This window comes from Lontra canadensis, unplaced genomic scaffold (genome assembly GCF_010015895.1).
Source record: "Lontra canadensis isolate GAN:19392208 unplaced genomic scaffold, GSC_riverotter_1.0 scaffold33, whole genome shotgun sequence".
NCBI classification, from domain to species: Eukaryota; Metazoa; Chordata; class Mammalia; order Carnivora; family Mustelidae; genus Lontra; species Lontra canadensis.
This window is the reverse complement of record NW_022631027.1, coordinates 13880803-13901152: the sequence shown is the minus strand read 5'-3', so window position 1 is coordinate 13901152 and position 20350 is coordinate 13880803. Positions and strand designations below refer to the sequence as shown.

Genomic DNA, 20350 nt, shown 5'->3' with positions numbered 1-20350 from the left:
CATGCTAATGTTTTCCCCAGCAGGGCCTAGAGTTTTCATCAAGGGGAAAAGCCTTTAATAATGCAGTTCTAAATTGATGTGCGGTTACATTTCACAGTATCCATATTTATATTAATGTATATTCTCTCTCCTCACAGTCTATCTAATTATAACCATTAGATTTATCTCAAAAAAGGAAAGGCAACAGGCAGGATACTCACACATGTACACATGCACACACACTAATTATATATACAGTAACCAGACTGAAAACAGTTATAAATAAAATCACTGGTAGACGGATGTAAAGTCCAACTATGATTATATCAGATGGAACCCTAATATACAGGCAAAGAATGACAGGCTACAGAAATGTTCTGTACCATCTGCATTGTTGTATTTCAAAACACAAAAGAGAGGGGCGCCTGGGTGGCTCAGTGGGTTAAGCCGCTGCCTTCGGCTCAGGTCATGATCTCAGGGTCCTGGGATCGAGTCCCGCATCGGGCTCTCTGCTCAGCAGGGAGCCTGCTTCCTCCTCTCTCTCTGCCTGCCTCTCTGCCTACTTGTGATCTCTCTCTGTCAAATAAATAAATAAAAATCTTAAAAAAAAAAAAAAAACACAAAAGAGAAAACGTCAAAATAGAGTAGAAATCAAAGAGTAGGTCTAATTGTGCCATAATTTAGAACTCAGAGCAGTCATTTTAAGAGTTTAAAGGGGACCTAAAACTAAGAAGTTTGAGAATTGCTGCTCAGTTCAGTTGCTGAGCTTACATTCCACAGATGTCTCTGCAGGTATTAACGGGACAAAAGAGCAAGTGAAACTTCCCTTTCTCTATAGCTGCCCAGGCTGCTTTAGGAGTGTAACAAGTGCAGTTCAGCTTTATGATGGGCATGTGGAGACTTAACGCTTTTCTTGTCAGAAAGCCCGAAAATTGAGGAAAAGCAGCCCCCATAACCCTTTGATCAACTAGAACTCATGAAATACTACACTTTTACCATCTTAAAAAGTCAGTGTTGGTTACTTTCATCCAACTTGATCTTTTCTCACTACAGGGCTACCACACACAGTGATCTTATTCTGAGAGCAACAAAACTGGGAATCTCCTACCGAGTTATTCACAATGCTTCCATAATGAATGCTGTAGGCTGCTGTGGTTTACAGGTAATACTACAGAGAAGGTGTTTTTTTTAATAGTAGTTAGCAAAAATGTTTTGGAAAACTATAAACTGCAGATAGATTTTGTTACATATCATGAATTTTAAGATGTTATTATTTTATATAATACATTAGTGGGTACAAAATTTTTTAATACTGAATTTTTTATACTATTTTCCTATAACTTAGATCTTTTTTCTCATTGGAATGGACCACTGAAATTTAGCTGCAGAAAAATTTTAATCTTATATCCAACTTCTGCATATAAAAACAGGGAAATTTAATTAAATTGGCTAAGTTTTCCTAAAACCTTTTCATATTCTCTCAAATAACTTATTCTGCATTTCTGAAGCATGTATTATAATATTTTCTGTGCCGGCTACAGCTTTGTGACACAGCATTTCTTAAAAGAATCTGTAGGAGAACCAAAAGCCAGTCATATTAGGCTTTTAAACCACCTTTGTAATTATTGCTATGTGAAGTTGGTTAATTTTAATCCAACAGTCTTGATTCCAGGGGGCTGAAAGAGTTTCCAGGGTTTTCTTCCAAGCCGCTGATACTCGTTTTCCAAGTTTGATATTTGTGTTCTGATGTTCATCTATATATGATCTGTGACAACTCTGACTGCTCATGGCCAACACTGGTTTTAACTGCTTGTTGGACACCTTCCTATTTCAGATATATCTTAATACAAAAAAAATGTGCATCCTAGAATCTGTGAAACGAGGTATTCCTCAATATGTCTTCCTGGAATGCATAATTTAAAATAGATATTTACAGCAAGAAGATACATTAGCATCGGACACCAGTGCTGTCTCTACAGCTTTAGAGGTTTCTGTATTTTCTGCGTTACCTAGGAAGAGTATCTCAATTTAATTGACATCCTGGCCAGTCATCTCAGAAATACTGCCTTTGGTTCTGAAGAATCAGAGAAAAGGTATAAATGATTCACCTTTTAGTATTCACCACTTGCTCTTAGTTATTACATTGAAATTGGCAAAAAATTTTGCTATCTCTTTTGTCTTCTGATAAAATGCGTACTGTCAAAAACCTTTCCAGTCAAAGTCTGCTTTACACTTTAAAGCCCTTCTGAACATTTCTGTATTGGAGTAAGTAAATGGAGTTTCTTGATTCTCAGTCTAGTATTCTTTTTTGTAGACAGTGTACTTTTCAAGAACTGATGGTTGCCTTGAAAAAGGAAAAAAAGGAATGAATTAATCTTGTGATAGACAAAGGTGTATAATAATCCTTAAGCTAATGGGTTATATATATTTTTTCATATTGGTTTTATTTTTATTTCTGGTAGGGAAAGTTAACCTAGCCTGTTTCCATCATATTTTGGTCTAAATTATCATAACTTGCCATTTAGAGGCATTTGCTTCTTTTTAAGCATAACATTTTTTAAAAGATCCTTGTCTTCATCGTGTGTATATCTATCATTCAGACTGACAAGAACTAAACTAGGGTGAACCTGTCCTGATTCTCTAGACTGGTAGAGGAGTGCATTGTTATTGTTCTCATGTTTAAAATAGATGAAGGTATTTGAGAGGAAGTATACTGTGAGAATTGGCAGTCTCCATATAAGCCCTTAAGATCCTGTCCACATGGTACATAGTTTTGTTTTGTTTTGTTGTTGTTGTTGTTTTAATTTAGCTTTCTGGGCATCTGGGTGGCTTAACCCACTGAGCCTTCAGCTCAGGTCATGATCTCAGGGTCCTGGGATTGAGCCCCGCTCTCTGCTCAGCAGGGAGCCTGCTCCCACCCCACCCCACCCCCGCCTGCTGCTCTGCCTATTTGCCATCTCTCTCTCTGTCAAATTAATAAATAAAATCTTCAAAAAAAAAAAAAATTAGCTTTCTGTCAGTCTCATATAGGATTTTTCTAGGCAGCCACAAAGCATTGTTTCCCCATCTGGGTTCTCTTCTCTAATCTGGGTATGAAAATGACTTACTACTTATGTGAAAAACAGGAAGTACCTTTTTAGGTTCTGTCTTATGTATCTGATGAAATTGCTATGAAAGTATATTTTTTGTGCCACCCAAGTTATTTATATTCCAGGAGAAAGAGGTAATTATTGATACCTTTTACCCAGTCTTCTAAGATAAAAGGCATTAAAAATACAGTCATGATATTCATGGCACTTTTAAATTTTTAAAACAAATGTATGGATACCCAGCATAATACATAAACTTTGGCAAAGTCCCCTTCCTTATAATGGCTGCTCTTTTTCTCTTCAGTATTTAGATCAGCATTCATGGGAAAAACAATAACCTACATCAGTGGTTTTCAGATTTTAGTATTCATTAGAATTACTTAGAGAGTTTATAAAAGAGATGGCTGGCCTTCCCCTCAAATTTTCAGATATAGTAGATCTGGGGTGGTAGCTTGAGAATTTGCATTGCTAGTAAATTCTCCGGTGATGCTGAAGCTGCTAGTATAGGTACCCATTTTGAGAACCACCAACCTAGACAAATAAAAAATTTCATAGAAAGTTAAATAGCTATACTTTTTTTAGCATGGCAGAACTGGAAAAGTAGACTGTAGTTCCCAGAAATACACTTGCTAAATGTAGAATATATTACCTTGCCATGTTCTCTTTCTCAATTTTTTATTTTTATTTTTTTATTTTTTATTTTTTTAAAGATTTTATTTATTTATTTGACAGACAGAGATCACAGGTAGGCAGAGAGGCAGGCAGAGAGAGGGGAAGGGAAGCAGGCTCGCTGCCGAGCAGAGAGCCTGATGCGGGGCTCGATCCAAGGACCCTGGGATCATGACCTGAGCCGAAGGCAGAGGCTTTGACCCACTGAGCCACCCAGGCGCCCCACTCTTTCTCAATTTTTTAAAAGGGAAGTGGGCACCACTTTCGAAAGACATTCTGTCATCTCTGTGAACACTTTCCCATGAGTTATTGGGAAAACAGCTATCAAGTTATTGAACAGAAGTGCTATTTTGGGTGCTGTGACAGACCTAAACAGTACATGCTTTGCAACATTTTTTAAAAGATTTTATTTATTTATTTGAGACGGAGAGAGAGTGAGAATGAGCAAGGGTGAGGGGGTGCAGAAGAAGAGGGAGAAGCAGACTCCCCACTGAGCAGGGACTCCCAATGCAGGGCTTGATTCCAGGACTCTGAGATCATGACTTGAACTGAAGCCAGACGCTTAACCGACTGAGGCATCCAGGCACCCTGCAATATTTTTATATTGGGTTAAAGAGTAGTAGTTTTGAAATTGCTAACCTGGAAATTGATACAGCTTTTTTTAAAACTTATCAATTTGTTAGCCTTTCTGAATTAAATTTATCAATTTTTTATCCCTTCTGAATTATCTTATTGTTGTTTTCTAAAGCAGCATAGAGAGCTCAGAATTTACTGTTGAGTATTTTTCATTCATTTTATAGTTTATTAAACTAGCAAAAGATGCCTTATAATCAGTATTAATGAAGGTAAGTAGTTGCATAAACTAACACTTCTAAACACACAAAACCAATTGATACACATTGTTATAGGCATGCCGTAAAATAGCATTTTTTATTGCAAACCCCATATTCCTATGAAAATTTTCCTTGTTAAATGGAATGTATATTAGTGACTACCAAGTTAGACATCATTAAGAGGAATAGTGATCCATGTATTCAAGAATATTGTTTGCCTATTTATTGTTTTCCTATTGAGTGCCTTTGGATAAACTGAGAAACCTGTCCAAGAAGGTCCCTGCTCTCAAAGAGCTTATATTCTAGTAGGAAGGAAAGGCAATAACAGCAACAACAGATAAATGTCAGGTAGTGGGAAGTATAAGAAATTCACATACACTGATAGATGTTAGAGATGGCTTCACTGTTGTAGTTGGGTGGTTAAGGGAGGTCTCACTAAGGTGGTGTTATTTAAGATTAGATAAGAATCAAGAAAAAACTAGCATATTCTAGTCACATGGAATGGTTTATGCAAAGACTCTAAAGATGGAAATGACCTTGGCTCCTCCAAGGAACCAAAGAAAGGCTTGTTAGAGGCTAGTATGCAGGAAAAAAGCAATCTGAGGTCAGATGGATAGGTAGATAGGCTCTCTAATCCAATGTCAAGCATTTGAATTTTATTCTCAACTGAATTGATCGTGTAGAAAAGTATGATTAGGTTTAATTTACTTCCAGACACTGAAGTCTCTCCTTTTGTCTTATGAAGAATTAGTAGTTCTATCACAGATATTAAGTACTTGTATGTTAAGTGAAAGAAGCGTGACACAGGAGACCATATGTTGTAGGGCTTTGTTTATATGAAATGTCCAGAGAAAGCAAATTTATGAGGACAGTGATTAGTTGTTGGCTGGGGCTGGAGGTGAGAACAGATATTACTTATTAATTGGAAATAAGGGATCTGATTGGAGTGATAATTTTCTAAAACTACGTGTGGTAGTGGTTGCACAATTTGGTAAATGTACTAAATATCATTGGATGTGCACTTAAAATGGGTGAAAGTTGAGGTATGTAATTTATATCAATAAAGTGGCTTAAAAAATGAATTACAAGAGATTTGCTAGATGAACAATAAGGGAAATACATTCCCAGCAGAGAGAAATGTTCAGTTAGAGAAGAGAGTCATGGAAGCATTTTGGGGAATCTGCAAAGTATTACAGAAACACACACACACACACCAGGGAATACATACATATGTACCACAGACCCTTGGCTCCCTAGAGATTAGTTAATGCAAGATTGCAAATATATATGTTGGATAAAAACTGACTATATATTGGATAGAAATGGCAAAGGAAAAGTAATAATGGGAAAGGTTTAGAGTTTAACTGCAAATTAAAAGGTCTTAGTTTTGCTCAGGCCAAAAAAAAAAGGGGGTCTTGATTTTGCTCAAGCGGTAACTAAGGAGTCTTCTAACTTTTCTGGATCTGGATAGTCAGGTTTCCTAACTGTAAGATAGTGAGATGGGGATGGGGAGGAATGCCAGACAAGATCAGTGGTTTTCATAGTGTACCACTATCTATGAAGATGCTTCAGCAGTTCTGCAGAAAATGAAGTACTTGTGACCAAATAGCAAAAAATAAATCTCCAGGAGCCCAATCTTTATCTTTACCCCTATTGATGTTCTGTTTAAGAATTGATTGGGAAAAAAGATTTGGCACTAAAAAGTATGAAGAATACTAAACTGCGTAAGCTTTAATGTCCTCTAGATTTAGAAACCAAAAGCTGGCCTGTTTTCTAACTTGAGGCAAAAGACCTTGACCAAGATACATTAGATACTCAAATTTTCATTAAGTATATCTTTGGATTTTTTACAATTTAAATATTAGTTTTAAACACGTGTAACTTAAAATCATGTTTTTTGAAATTCCTAAATAACAGATATTTCTAACACTTGTGTAATTTGTATTTTGAGGATTTCTCTAGTCAAAAAAAAATCCATCTATTTGTGAAGAGCCAGGCAAGTTGGTTGTATTTAGGCATTCCCAATAATGAAAAATTGGGGGTTTTTGTCAGTATACAAAAGGCGAGAACAAAGTTCTTTTCTCAGATTCTTCAAATTAAGCATTTAGCACCCTAATCATGTAGAATCAGAATTGTTTTCTTTTACCATTATTTCCTCTTTTTAGAAGAATTGTTTCAAAAAGTAACTTTGTTTTCCTTGATAATGAGTGTCACATATACTCATAGAAAATTGGGGAGTAAGTATAAAGATGAACATGCAAGCATCTGTAGTCCTACTACCTGGAAGTAACCAAAGTTAGTTCCTAGTTTGGTATGTTATTTTTTAGTCTTCAACTTTTACCGGTATACATTGGCCTAAAGGTGACAAGCCGAGTAAAGCAGAAATGACAAATTCTAGCATATTTTCATTGTGCAGTATTTATCATTTCTTGTTATCATTTGTGTGATAGAACAGATTCTTTTTATAAAATGTGGTGACTAAAATGGAGACTAAAATTGTGTTTGAGACGTTTTAAAGAATAGATAAATGATACAGTTCAGTGAAACCAGGTAGCAATGATTTCTTCATAAAAACTGCATTATCAGTTGCAGCTGACTTCAGGGAAAGGTTGTATAATTTTCTCATTATGAAATGCTTCCACTTTCTCTGTTGCGTGAGTGACCTTAATTATTGCCGTATGTTCCTCTGTTTATATAATACATTTTTACTTTGGGAAAAATGTATATTACTTTTAAAAAGTAACAACTCATTTCCTTCCTTTTTTTCATAATACAACACTCACTGTGATAAACAGCATTGTTTTGGCCTTGTAGTAGTTCTTGCTGGTAGTTTTCAAAAGCATTGACTTGATTTCATTGTCCAGGAACTGATGTAGAAATGATAAAGTCTAACCTAGTCCAGAGAACATTAAACTAGGTAATGAGGAGATATACGCTCTACATTGCTAAATAACCTTAGAAGAACTCATCTAAGTAAGCTCCCTGTTCTTTTAGTCACCTCGGAAATATTTTGACCACCTGCTGAATCATGGGCATATTAAAAATGTTTTTTCTTTCCATTTCCACTCTGTTTTTTTTGTTTTTTAGATTTTATTCATTTGAGATAGAATGTGTGTGCATGAGTTGGGGAGGGGCTTAGGGAATGGGGGAAGCTGACTGGCTGCTGAGCAGGGAGCATGCTCTGCTAAGCAGGGCCCGATCCCAGGACCCTGAGATCATGACCTGAGCCAAGGTCAGATGCTTAACCAGTGGAGCCACCAGAAGCCCCTCAACTATCATTACCATCATTCTGTTCCACTTAATAGTTTTCTTTTTAAATCACAGGTGTGATTGTACCATTCTTCTACTCCCGCAATTCTTCTGTGCACAGTATTCAGTTACTTTCTAAGTTAATGTGCCGGGCATACTATACACTTCTTGGTTTACTCATCTTCCTATCTTCCATTGTACCCACCCCACCCCACCCCAAGTGGATTCATCTTTAGAATTACATGCTTTAAATGAAAATTCTTTCATTTAATTAATGTGTGAATTCTCTCATATGTGATAATATAAATTTTGTGGCTCTTTTATCTTCAGCTTTATCTATGTACATAGTATGTGGCCATGTGCATAATCTTGCTTAGTGTCAGTAAAATCATTGTTACATCAGTGTTAAGAATTCTCTCATATGTGATAATATAAATTTTGTGGCTCTTTTATCTTCAGCTTTATCTATGTACATACTATGTGGCCATGTGCATAATCTTTCTAAGTGTCAGTAAAATCATTGTTACATCAGTGTTAAGAAAAATGCATGTGCAAATTAAAAAAAAAAAAAAAGAAAAAAGCAACTCCAAGACCAATATTTTGTATAGGAAACCAGTAACTCTTGAACATGTGGTTTTGTGGTACATTTTTTGACAACTCTCCTGGGTCAGCTTTCCTTTACTTCACAGTTTTAACTGATCTGATTTAGGATTTATGTTTATATGTAAAAGGTAACATGTAAGGCTTCACAGAGTTCTTATTAGCAAGTTAAATTTTCTGACTTTCCTGTACATAAAGATTTTTTTTTTAAAGATTTTATTTATTTGACAGAGATCACAAGTTGGCAGAGAGGCAGGCAGAGAGAGAGAGGGGGAAGCAGAGAGCCCGATGCGGGGCTCGATCCCGGGATCCTGAGATCATGACCTGAGCTGAAGGCAGAGGCTTAACCCACTGAGCCACCCAGGTGCCCCAGAAGATTTTTTTTTTTTTTAAGATTTATTTTATATTAGAGAATGCACAAGTGGTGGGGAGGAGCAGAGGAACAGGGAGAGAATCCTCAAGCAGACTTCTACTGAGCACAGAGTCTGAAGCAAGGCTCAATCCCAGGACCCTGAGATCATGACCTGAGCCAAAACCAAGAGTTGGATGCTTAACCAACTGAGCCACCCAGGTGCCCCAAGATGTTTTTTTAACTTAAAAATTGTAAATTATTTTTATTTGAATATAAATGATGAAAGCATTAAAACCTAATTACAAAATGAATTTTACAAAACTTCTGTGCTTTTGAAAGGAAGTATTGGTGGCAGTGAGATAAATTAGAAGATTATTAAGGTTCAGGCAAGTGGCAATGAGGACTCAAGCTATAAAGTAGAGGTAAAAGAAATGAAGTCAGTTCTAGGTAAGTTATAAAGCTGAAATTGACAGGAATTGTCACATGGTAAGCTGTCAGGAATTAGATACTTGCTAAAAGCAAGTCAGGCAATGGCTATTTCTAGATAATTGCTCAATGCCATGCTAAATATTGCCTAAGGGTTCCCACCTCTGGTAGGTTGTTCATACCATCTTGCTCTTTCCCCATGATTAACTTCCCCCATCTTATTCACCCTTAAGTTCGAGCTTATATCCAGTCTTTAGAAGTCATCTTCAGGTGCTTTCCAAGTGGGAGTAATGCTCAACTCTTTCAATACAGTCTATATCTCATTTTTTATAATTATTATTTACTACCTAATATTTGTCTTCTTGTGCATCTTCTCACTTTAGCAATTGTCTTCTCTGTAATTAAATGGGTCATTTTGAGTTTTTAGCTTCAATAGATGAAAACATAACCCAATATCAAGTTAAATAAACTGCTTTCTTTATAACTTCAGATTAAAACCAAAAAAGACCCCGTGTTTATCTACTGTTGTTAAAAAACAGCTCTTTTTGTGGTCTCTAAATTTAGATTTGCATCAGTAATGTTTTGGGGGAAAATGATCATAGCACAAAGGCTGATATTTGTGAGTGCCAAGACTTCTGCAGCCTCATTCTCATCACTGTATGATTTTACTTCAGTTTCTTTTATGGTTTACTGGTAAGTCCTTGGATTGTGAAACACAAAGGACTGATCTTTCTGTTCTTTGAGGGACTGACATCTTAAATGGTGAAACCGTTTGCATAATATTTCAGAATTCATTGAAGAAGTTTGCACCACAGCTATGAGAATGGTTACAGTCTATAAATCAGGGTCCTAGAAAGGAGTGCTTATGTGAGGCTTTCTTTAATCCCCAAATTAGACAATTCAAAGCAGCTTTTCCACTGCATGCTACAGCTAGTGTTTATATGTGACTAGTTCCAATTCTCTCTTAAATCATCTATCCCTTCCTCTCTGAATGAAGAATTTGCCTTCATGAGTATATTTCTATGGCATTTAAAATATTGGAGATATATTTAAAGGGTTTATATATGGTTGCATATAATATTTTCTTTAACCTCAGTAGTTTTCTTTTTTCCAGAGTAATAATAATATTTCAAAATCTAATCAGAGATGCCAAAAGTCCTTTTTAGAATGTAAACAGTTGAACTTGTCAGAATCAAATCATACAACAACAATAAACATCAACAACAACTATGTCATTTCAAATATTTGGTAATATTTTTGAGCTCACTCCAGTAAGGAAAGCAGTTGGATTATGGCAAGACACAACATTTTAGAAAATTTTCATATCATCATTATGAACATCATGGTTATTATATCAAATCCCTAACGTTTATTGTTTTTACTGTGTGCAATGTATTAGGTACTCTACACACTTTATATCATTTAATCCTTTTTTAAAAAGCACATTATTAGGTTTATAGTTACACACATTTCACAGGGGAGTGTCTCTTGGAAGTCAGTAAGGTTCCTTGTCAATGATCACCTGGCTGATAAGAAAAAGAGCCATGACTCCAGGTTTTTGCTTGCTCTGTGAGGAATAAGCAAGACTACATTCTCCACGAAGGCCGGAGCTTTGATTTGCTTCTCACTTTTATACCTATGCATAGCATAATGCCTGGCACATAGTGGATGATCTGTAATAAATATTTTTAGATAAATTTGCCTCTCTTAGAACAGTAATAATAGCGGAACCCTCCAGTAAGACTAGGTCTAGTCCTTGTAGCTTGGGTGAATGTATTCCAGGAATCCCACGTTGGAACACGTTGGAACTCATCAGTTGGATGCATTTTTCACAGAGAAACATTATATATGGCAAGAAGATTCAAGACTTGACATTCTTGCAGTTACATGGGTCTTTCTTTCCACACTGGTCTGAGAATTCGACTGCCACTGGATGGCATGGATTCCATAGATTTTTTAGACAGTTTTCAAGTGGACTTTGGGAATAAAGCTCATTGGTAGGTAAGTTGGAAGTTGTGGCTATGTAAGGGACATGATGAGCTTTCCTTTGGGAACTCAAAGTCACCATTAAGAGTATTGATTATAGTTTGTAGGACCTCAGTGTACAAAAAATGAGAAAAGTTGAGCTTTTCTAGGGATGGAAAATGGAGGACCCTGAATGCCCCAGCTTTTCTGTTTCCTTTCTTTCTGCCTTCCCCTTACCTCTTATAACAGCTTCTTAAAATGATTTGAGAAGCCTTAGGATGATAATCCCTTTCTCAGGCTTAGAAAAGTTCAGTGACGTCCTGCAGTCACACAGCTATTCCAATCACAATTTGTGGCAGAGGACTAGATTTGATTTCCCATGTCTAGTGCTTTCCAGCTCAGTTATAAATTCTTTCAAGCACTGTTTAAATTGGATAATTAAATCTTTATGTAACAGCTTCAGTGGCATATTACTTCTGAATAAATTTTTACATGTTCACAACCTCAGGCATAGGAAAGACAGTGTGTTTTTACTATTCCTGTTTTGTAGATCAAGACTTAGAGCCATGTCACACAGCTAACAAGTTGCAGAACCAGGATGCAAGACTGAATTTTCTTAGCATAAGATTTAGAGTTGCACTCACTTAAGTGAATTGTGCAGCCAGACTGGAAGCCAGCTGGAACCAAGCAAGCCTCTTGGTTGTGGGATGGTCAAGTGGGATGGGTGGGCCACTTGGGAAAGGGGCAAAGGCCCCTTTCATTGAGCTTTCTATGGAGGAAACAAATAGTGAGTAAAGTAAGGGGGTAGATTTTGAGAACTAGCTGCAATGAGTATCCAGTGTGTGAATTTTACTGAGCTGGCAAGGTGGAAAGGAGAACTTCTCAGTCCTGGGTTTGAGTCTCTTCTATTATTCACTAGCTGTGCGACCCTAGACAAATCAGCTTGATCTTTCTGAGCCTTGGTGATCTCATCTGTAAAGTGAGCATAATAATCAATAGTAATAATCACCTCACTAGTGAACCCAGCTCTGGCTGCTCAGAAGTCTTTGTTTATTTCCTTCTGTGTTCCTTCTGTGTCAATATTTTTAGCAGCTACATAGCTGAATCATAAACTGGTTACAAACGTTGCTATACTGAATGGAGAAACACTGGAAGCACTACTGGAAGGGCACCAGAGAGACAGATACCACCTGCCAGAGACAGAAGAGAACATTTATTACCTTTGTGACATATTTGATCCCCAGCCCATCTCAAGTCTGGTTCTCACTTTTTGTTTTGGTGGTTATCTTTGAAATAGTAAGTAGTGAATTGTTCCATCATTAATTCATGTTTTTATCTTTTCTAGTTGTATAAGTTTGGAGAGACGGTTTCTATTGTTTTTTGGACAGATACTTGGAGACCAGAAAGCTTCTTTGACAAAGTAAAGAAGAACAGACAAAACGGCATGCACACATTATGCTTACTAGGTAAGGGTTCGGGAGTTCCCTTAGAGTCACAATATGGAGCTGTCATTTTCTCATTTTGTTCTGCTGTTGACTCTGGAGCTAAGAAAGGACCCAGCCTAGCCACTCTGCACACTACACACTTTCCCATACTCTCTGGGAGATAATGCATTTTCTGCTCCAGATACCACATGGCTTTTCCTGCATGCATGTGTACCATAGTTCATGCTCCTCTCCTCTGATATCCTAATGGACCCTCTCTAGCACTCTATATCTTACCCATTTATCCATCAGGACCCTGTTTTCAGTTTCCTGCAGTTCAACAGACCTGTAGTAAGCATTTATTCTTACCAGGTGCCCTCCTGTATCTTCCTAGAGATGTTCTTTGAATACTCTAGTATTGATGCTATCAGAATTACAGATGTAAAAGAGACTCTGGAGATCATCTTACTGAAGCCCATTTTATAGATGCCGTTGAGGCCCAGAGATACTAAATTGTTTTCCCACTGTGTTACCCTGTTTCGTTGGTGGCGGAATTGGTAGAATCGAGATAGCCTGTCATTCGTAGTTGTTTACTGTGTCTTGCTGTACGTTATGTCCTTTGGAGAGTTAGGTTTTTTTGGATTACTAAGGAAGTATGAGACACGGGTCCTGCCCTGAGGGTTGTGAAATCTTGTTGCTAAGTCCATGAAAGTTTAAAGAACAATTAAGTTCTGTTATATGGACAGGCAGGAAGGACAAACCAGAACTTTGGCTCTTGAATTCTCTTTCTAAGAGCTGCCCTCTTTCTCGGCTTTCCTGGGAAAAGGCAAACAAGGTTAAACAATATATCTTCCTTGCTCCATGAACAAAAGCAGGAACAAGGTGTGAAGTATAAGATACCATGATTCCAGATCCTCAAACCATAGATCTCATCATTTAATCATCTGGAATTCTCATCATTTAAATTAGTATATATTATTGGATGCCGATATGGTCCAGACCCTGTAGAGTTTAGTGAGAATATACCATGTTAGGAAACTACAGGGAATTTAAATGTACTTGGAAAGACAAGATATATATGATACAGTTAGAGATTAACAAAATATAGTAATAACTATGTAGGTATTTCAGAGAACAAAGAGCTTTTGAGGGGAAGTTAACATGGGTTTTATGAAGGAGTTAGGATGTATGCTACTTAAGGGGTAGCTTAAGATGGGCTTGTGGGTGGGTGGTAGTAGAGCCACACGAATAAATTTATTGAGTAGACCTTTATAGAGTGTCTGCTGGGTATTTTGCATTATTCTGGGTGCTTCTAAGATGAATAGGAGATGCTTACCTTCCAGCAAGTAGAAGTAGAAAGGAATAATTGTGACCTGTGTGAAGACAAGGGAAAAATACTAAGACTGGTCTGGCTTAAGATTAAATATTCAGTAATGCAGTCTTTAAATGCAGTTCGATCAAAAAGCATTTGCCTATAAAAATTCTCCCCAACACTCTTCGTTTTTAAAACCAGGTTCCATAGAACATGTTACTTAAAAAGTTAAAATATTAAACTAAAAACTTTACTATCACAACATTTCAGAACCTCAAGATGAATAAACTAATAAATGTGTTAAATTTTAAAAAATCAAAACAGATACCATGTAAAGGAAGTCTAAAGTTGACATGCACTGTTAATTGTACTGTAGGCCATTTTCAGTAACCAATATGCATTTTTTTCTTCTGTGTGCTAGACAAGTGGAAGTATTAAATAATTAATGACATTTTGAACCTGAAAAGTACATTGACTGCTGGTTCCAAGAACATTTACGGATACTTCTAAGGGATTAACCTCTGCTGTATTTTCCTAGGAAGCTCCTTTAGTCTCCTTTATAAGAACAATTTTGATAGTCACTTAGGAAAGCTATAGACGTCTATCAAAGAGACCCTTCAGTTGCACCGTATTTGTTTTTGCAAAAGCAAACTTTGGCTGAACCGTTTGTTTTTAGCATGTAGAACAGGAAGCAGCTGTTGCTCTTGCTGTTGTATACTGAGTTCCTGTGAGGATGTAGAGTGCTTGTGCTTTTTTACCTTCTACCAGATTGTTCGGCTGAGCATCAATGATTAACAAGTGTAAAGAATCAAATATTTGTGATGCTTGCATTTCAAGCTTTAGGGGAGCAGAGATTATGTGTGTTCTGGCCCCTGTGGTGGCCCTGTCCCTGACAGTCCGTGCTTAGGAAAGCCCTGCTGAAAGTATGAATGATATTAAAGTGCTTATTTATAAGTTATTAGTCCTGTCTTACCTGTTCACAGGAAAGCAAAGGTTTCTTTTCAAAATGTGGTGAGAATTTTCTTCTATTATGTTACATATATTAAAGCTTACATCCTGTGCCCGAAAAATAGGTAAAGAGTAGGAATATAACAAGACTTCTCCGCTGAGTCTCGGTAGTTACCAGCTAGTAGAAATGAACACAGTGATTTTGATTAGCTGTTAGGTAGTGCATATGCCAGTATTTATCTAACTCTTTGCTGTGTCTTCTTTTCCAACAGGAAATTGGGTCCTTTCAGGATGGTCTGAGGGCCAACCTCATGTTTGTTTTCTAACTAATGATCTTTACACACCACGAGCTTCCATTCTTCACTTTTTCCATAAAAAAGTGGCTAGATACAAGTGGGAGGGAAGATTGTCATAGGCTCTCGAATGAGCATTTGGGAGACTTGAGAAGAATGTTTCCCCAAAATTTAGGTGACTCAACTGACGTTTACACTTAGGGTTTTGGATAGTTAATTAAAAGAGAACTGTTTTTCACTTCCTACAGACATCAAAGTAAAGGAGCAATCTTTGGAAAATCTAATCAAGTAAGTTCCTATTCTGAGAATGTTTACATCTATATTTAATTCCTTGGACTATAAATTCTACTTCAACAACAGGAGTTCTAAAGATTGTTGAAAATCAGCTTTCAGGGATACCTGGATGGCTTAGTCGGTTAAGTGTTTGCCTTTGGCTCAGTCAGTTAAAGCGTCTGCCTTCAGCTCAGCTCAAATAAATAAAATCTTTAAAAAAAAAAACAAAAACAACTTTCATTAACAGTTAAAAATTAAATACTTAATCTTATGAAATGAGAAAGCAGTGTGATAGGGTAGAAACAGCAGTAGACCTCACAGATTCAGTACTGAGAATGGTGGTTGGCACCTAATAGGAACTCGTATTTATGGAATGAATTAATGAGTTGGAAGTCAGAGACATGGATTTGAGTTCTGAGTATCTCTGGTTATGTGCCCTTACGCAAGTTACTTTGGTTTCCGAGCATATTTTTCTCATATGTATATAATGAGAATTATAATCCTTTTTTTGGCTTTAGGGGCAATGCGCAATAATACAGTAGCTACTACCCACATTTGACTGATGAGTGCTTGAAATATGGCTAATGTAACTGAGGAACTGAATTTATAATTTAACTTATTTTTTTTTAAAGATTTTATTTATTTGTCAGAAAGAGAGAGCACAAGCAGGGGGAATAGCAGGCAATGGGAGAAGCAAGCTCCCCACTGAGCAGGGAGCCTGATGCAGGACTCAATTCTAGGACCCTGGGATCATGACCTGAGCTGAAGGCAAACGCTTTAACTGACTAGGTCACCCAGGTGTCCCTATAATTTAATTTTAATTAATAAAAATAATATTCAACATAGTTACTGGAAAAGTGTATTTAGAATAACTTCAATATGTAAATCTACTTTTATAACCATGAATTTTGTGAAATTTATATGCAGATTAGGTCTTTCTCTCTTTCTTTCTTTTTTAAAGATTTTATTTAGTTATTTGACAGAGCGAGATCACAAGTAGGCAGAGAGGCAGGCAGAGAGAGAGAGGAGGAAGCAGGCTCCCTGGCCAAGCAGAGAGCCTGATGCAGAACTCCCATCCCAGGACCCTGAGATCATGACCTGAGCCAAAGGCAGAGGCTTAACCCACTGAGCCACCCAGGCGCCCAGATTGGGTATTTCTAATGAAAATTTAATACTTGAATTATATGCTATCAGTATGAAATAGCAGATGTCAAAAACTTAGTACAGAAACAATCTCTTTAATAATTCTTATAGGAAAAAAATAATTTTTATAGGAGTAAATGTTGAAATAAATAATATTTTGGATATATTGGGCAAAATAATATTAAAGTTAATTTTGCCTTTTTTTCACTTTTTTAAATATGGCTACTAGAAAATTTAAAATTATGTTTGTGGTCTGCATTATATTTCTCTTCAACAATGCTGACTTAGAGAATTGTTTTGAGAGTCAGTAAAATATATGAACTGTTTTGTAAGTTTACAAAAGCAGTATTTTTATTATGCTTATTGGACAGTCATGGTAGGCTTCAAGCCATCAGAAATAAACACATCCAACCCCTCAAGATTTTCAGATATTTATCACTTTAGTTTACTTTTCTTAGAGGAAGAAGTGAAAAGAGGAATATGTGGTTTAAACATGGTAATAAAAGTGAACACCATAGAACCTGATTAAGCAAGGATCTAGAACAAAATGCCACTTAAACTATCTTTGCCTAGGGTATCACTTTAAAAGTAACTCTGATTTGAACATTTGTCATTAAGTTGTTGGACTTTTACTTCTGCCAACATTTCAGTGAGATCAGAGGACAGTAGAAGTAGAACAATGAAAAAAGCTTAAACTTAAAAAATTATGGTATTCATGCTTTAGTATGCTTAAAGTGAGTAATGTGCGAATGCTTTAAACAGAATATGGACTGTGGTACTTGACTCTACTTGGGGGGATAATTGCATTAAAAATGTATTATGTGATCTCATGGCTAAGAACAGTGGCATCTAGTTTTATACTTACAGAGGAAGGAAGATCTATGAACCTCCTCGGTATATGAGCGTAAACCAAGCAGCCCAGCAACTCTTGGAGATTGTTCAGAATCAGCGAATACGAGGAGAAGAACCAGGTACTCAAGGCCCTAAAAGGGTTCTTTTATTCCTCTACTGCTGCACTGAGATATGTACATGATAGAACTTCACATACACACTCACCCCCCACCACCTCTGCTACCATCACTGAAGCAAGGGTCAGTGTGTTTGCACTGTACTTTTTCTTGTCTTTTTTTTTTTTTAAGATTTATTTATTTATTTATTTATTTGACACAGAGAGAGAGAGAGAGAGATCACAAGTAGGCAGAGAGGCAGGCGGGGGGTGGGGGGGAAGCAGGCTCCCTGACAAGCAGAGAGCCTGATGCGGGACTTAATCTCAGGACCCTGAGATCATGACCTGAGCCTAAGGCAGAGGCTTAACCCACTGAGCCACCCAGGTGCTCCTTTCTTGTCATTTTTTAAATCAATTCTAACTTGTCTTTCATAGGCTGAAAGGTGTACTGAAGGAAAAATAATGGAGTTCATCCTAGGAAAATTACTACCATTCCAGAAAGTGAGGATTTTTCACAAATTAACTCTAAATCAGATTTTATGTGAATATGTTAATATATAAATATTTAGGTAAAATGCAGAACTCCCTTTTTAGCTTAAATCTATGTATGGTGAGATCTTTCCTGCAAAAAATATACTTATTCTGCTTTTTCTCTTTAACAACACTGAGCCCAGGGATAGTTTTCTTCAGGATAAAAAGAAGAGAATTTATCCTTACATTCTTAACACTTTGTCACACATGTGTACTGTGGACTTGGGAGGACCATTGCACTCCTTAATTATCACAGGAGACTGCATGCATGCACTGGAGATGAAGATGCTACGTCTGTTTCCCATACTGGACTGCGTGTGGTGTATAATGAAGTGGTGGTCATCAGTACATCTTCATTGAGAGGCTCTTTAATGAGATCGTCATTATATGCTGTTTTAAGGTGCTGACTGCCTTTGAGTACCTGTCTCTTGATGGCATAAGATACGTGAAGAGATTCTTGGATGACTGTTGCTTACTTTTTTTTCATTAATAGGCCTTGTTAAAGTCATGAAACAAATAATTTGCAAGGGTTTTCCATATCCATAATTTTGTACACTTAAGCCTAAATTTGCATGCCTGCTTGCCCTTGTAGATATCATTTGCCCCATTTTGTTCATATTTAGTTGGGACAGCTTTCCCAAGTAAAGAAAAGGTCAGCACTTAAAAGTGAAGTTCAGGGGGCCCTGGGTGGCTCCGTGGGTTAAGCCTCTGCCTTTGGCTCAGGTCATGATCTCAGGGTCCTGGGATCAAGCCCCCACATTGGGCTCTTTTCTCAGCAGGGAGCCTGCTTCCCCTCTCTTTCTCTGCCTGCCTCTCTGCCTACTTGTGATCTCTCTCTCTCTCTCTCTGTCAAATGAATAAATAAAGTCTTGAAAAAAAAAAAAAAAGGAAGTGGGAGCGCCTGGGTGGCTCAGTGGGTTAAGCCACTGCCTTCAGCTCAGGTCATGATCTCAGGGTCCTGGGGTTGAGTCCCGCATCGGGCTCTTTGCTCAGCGGGGAGCCTGCTACCCTCTCTCTCTCTCTCTCTCTGCCTGCCTCTCCGTCTACTTGTGATCTTTCTGTCAAATAAATAAATTTTTTAAAAAATCTTAAAAAAAAAAAAAAGTGAAGGTCAGCACTTAAAAGCATGAGTAATGTCATAATGCTTGTTATTTGTTCAGGGCTCCGTAGTTTACTAAATACTTAATGTCTGTTATCTTATCCCTTACAACCACTATTTAAGAAAAGTAGTATTCTGCTTTTTAAAAATGAAAAAATTGAAGTTTGACATAGCTGATTAGGTGGCCAAGCAAAAAGTCAAATCTGTGGATTTATCTCATAATCCCCTTGTTTTTCTTGTAATCCCCTTGTATATCTTGGTCAGTATGAATATATCTCAAGCAACTTACTAAAAATATAGGCAAGTAGTAAACATTGTTCACTCGGAAACTATTGAAAGACAAATGCTCTGCAATTATAAAAAATATGGATATACATAATTGTTTATTAATAGAGTCCTAAAAACTTAAACTAGGGCAAGCCTTTGGAATTCTGAAAGAGTAGAGTTAGGAAATATCACTTTATATGTCAGGTAGTTCATATAATTTGGAAAAGCATTAGATAAATCAGTAGATAATTGATCTGTAATAAGTGACTGAGGAGATTTAGGATATTTAGGGCTTCTTTAAGAAATGTACTTTTGGTACTAATGTTAATTTAAGTGTTGGACAGGATAATGCATTTATTGAATTGAATGGCAATATTTTTTTCTTCTCTTAATAGCAGTCACCGAGAAGACACTCTGTGTTGGCTTAGCCAGGGTTGGAGCTGAAGACCAGAAAGTTGCAGCAGGCACTTTGCAGCAAATGTGTACTGTGGACCTGGGAGGACCATTACATTCCTTAATTATCACAGGAGACAACATGCATCCACTGGAGTTGGAGATGCTCAGTCTGTTTTCCATACCAGAAAATAGCTCAGAATCTTGTTGATGAACTTCATGAACATTTTCTGTTGTTAGATACTAATTTCATTCATATATGCATATACACATATTTGTATAATGAACAGTTCTTTTGCATTACCTAATAATTGTAAAGCAAATGACCAAGAAAAAAAGATACTGATTCAACAATACTTGGTTTCCTGTGGCAATGAGTTTTTTTTTTTTCCTATGACATCATCATTTGTTGCTCTTTTGGCATTTTTCAGTATGTACACACCTGGAGCAGACCAAGCCTGAAAACTTGCAGAGACATTCATAAACAGAGTTGTTTAAAAGCAGTTTTGGGGCGCCTGGGTGGCTCAGTGGGTTAAAGCCTCTGCCTTCGGCTCAGGTC

At 37.0% G+C, this 20350-nt stretch overlaps 1 protein-coding gene across 1 annotated transcript in view; it reads left to right on the top strand.

The window, feature by feature from the left end:
- DPH5 (diphthamide biosynthesis 5) overlaps positions 1-20147 on the top strand; it is a 35617-nt gene extending 15470 nt beyond the window's left edge. Inside the window, exons 4-8 of the mRNA XM_032867231.1 lie at positions 1033-1141; positions 12508-12628; positions 15388-15427; positions 17423-17526; positions 19794-20147. Coding sequence (XP_032723122.1) covers positions 1033-1141; positions 12508-12628; positions 15388-15427; positions 17423-17526; positions 19794-20002 — 583 coding nt within the window. The 3' untranslated portion in view covers positions 20003-20147. The remainder of the gene's footprint in view (positions 1-1032; positions 1142-12507; positions 12629-15387; positions 15428-17422; positions 17527-19793) is intronic.
- The last annotated feature ends 203 nt before the right edge of the window (positions 20148-20350 follow it).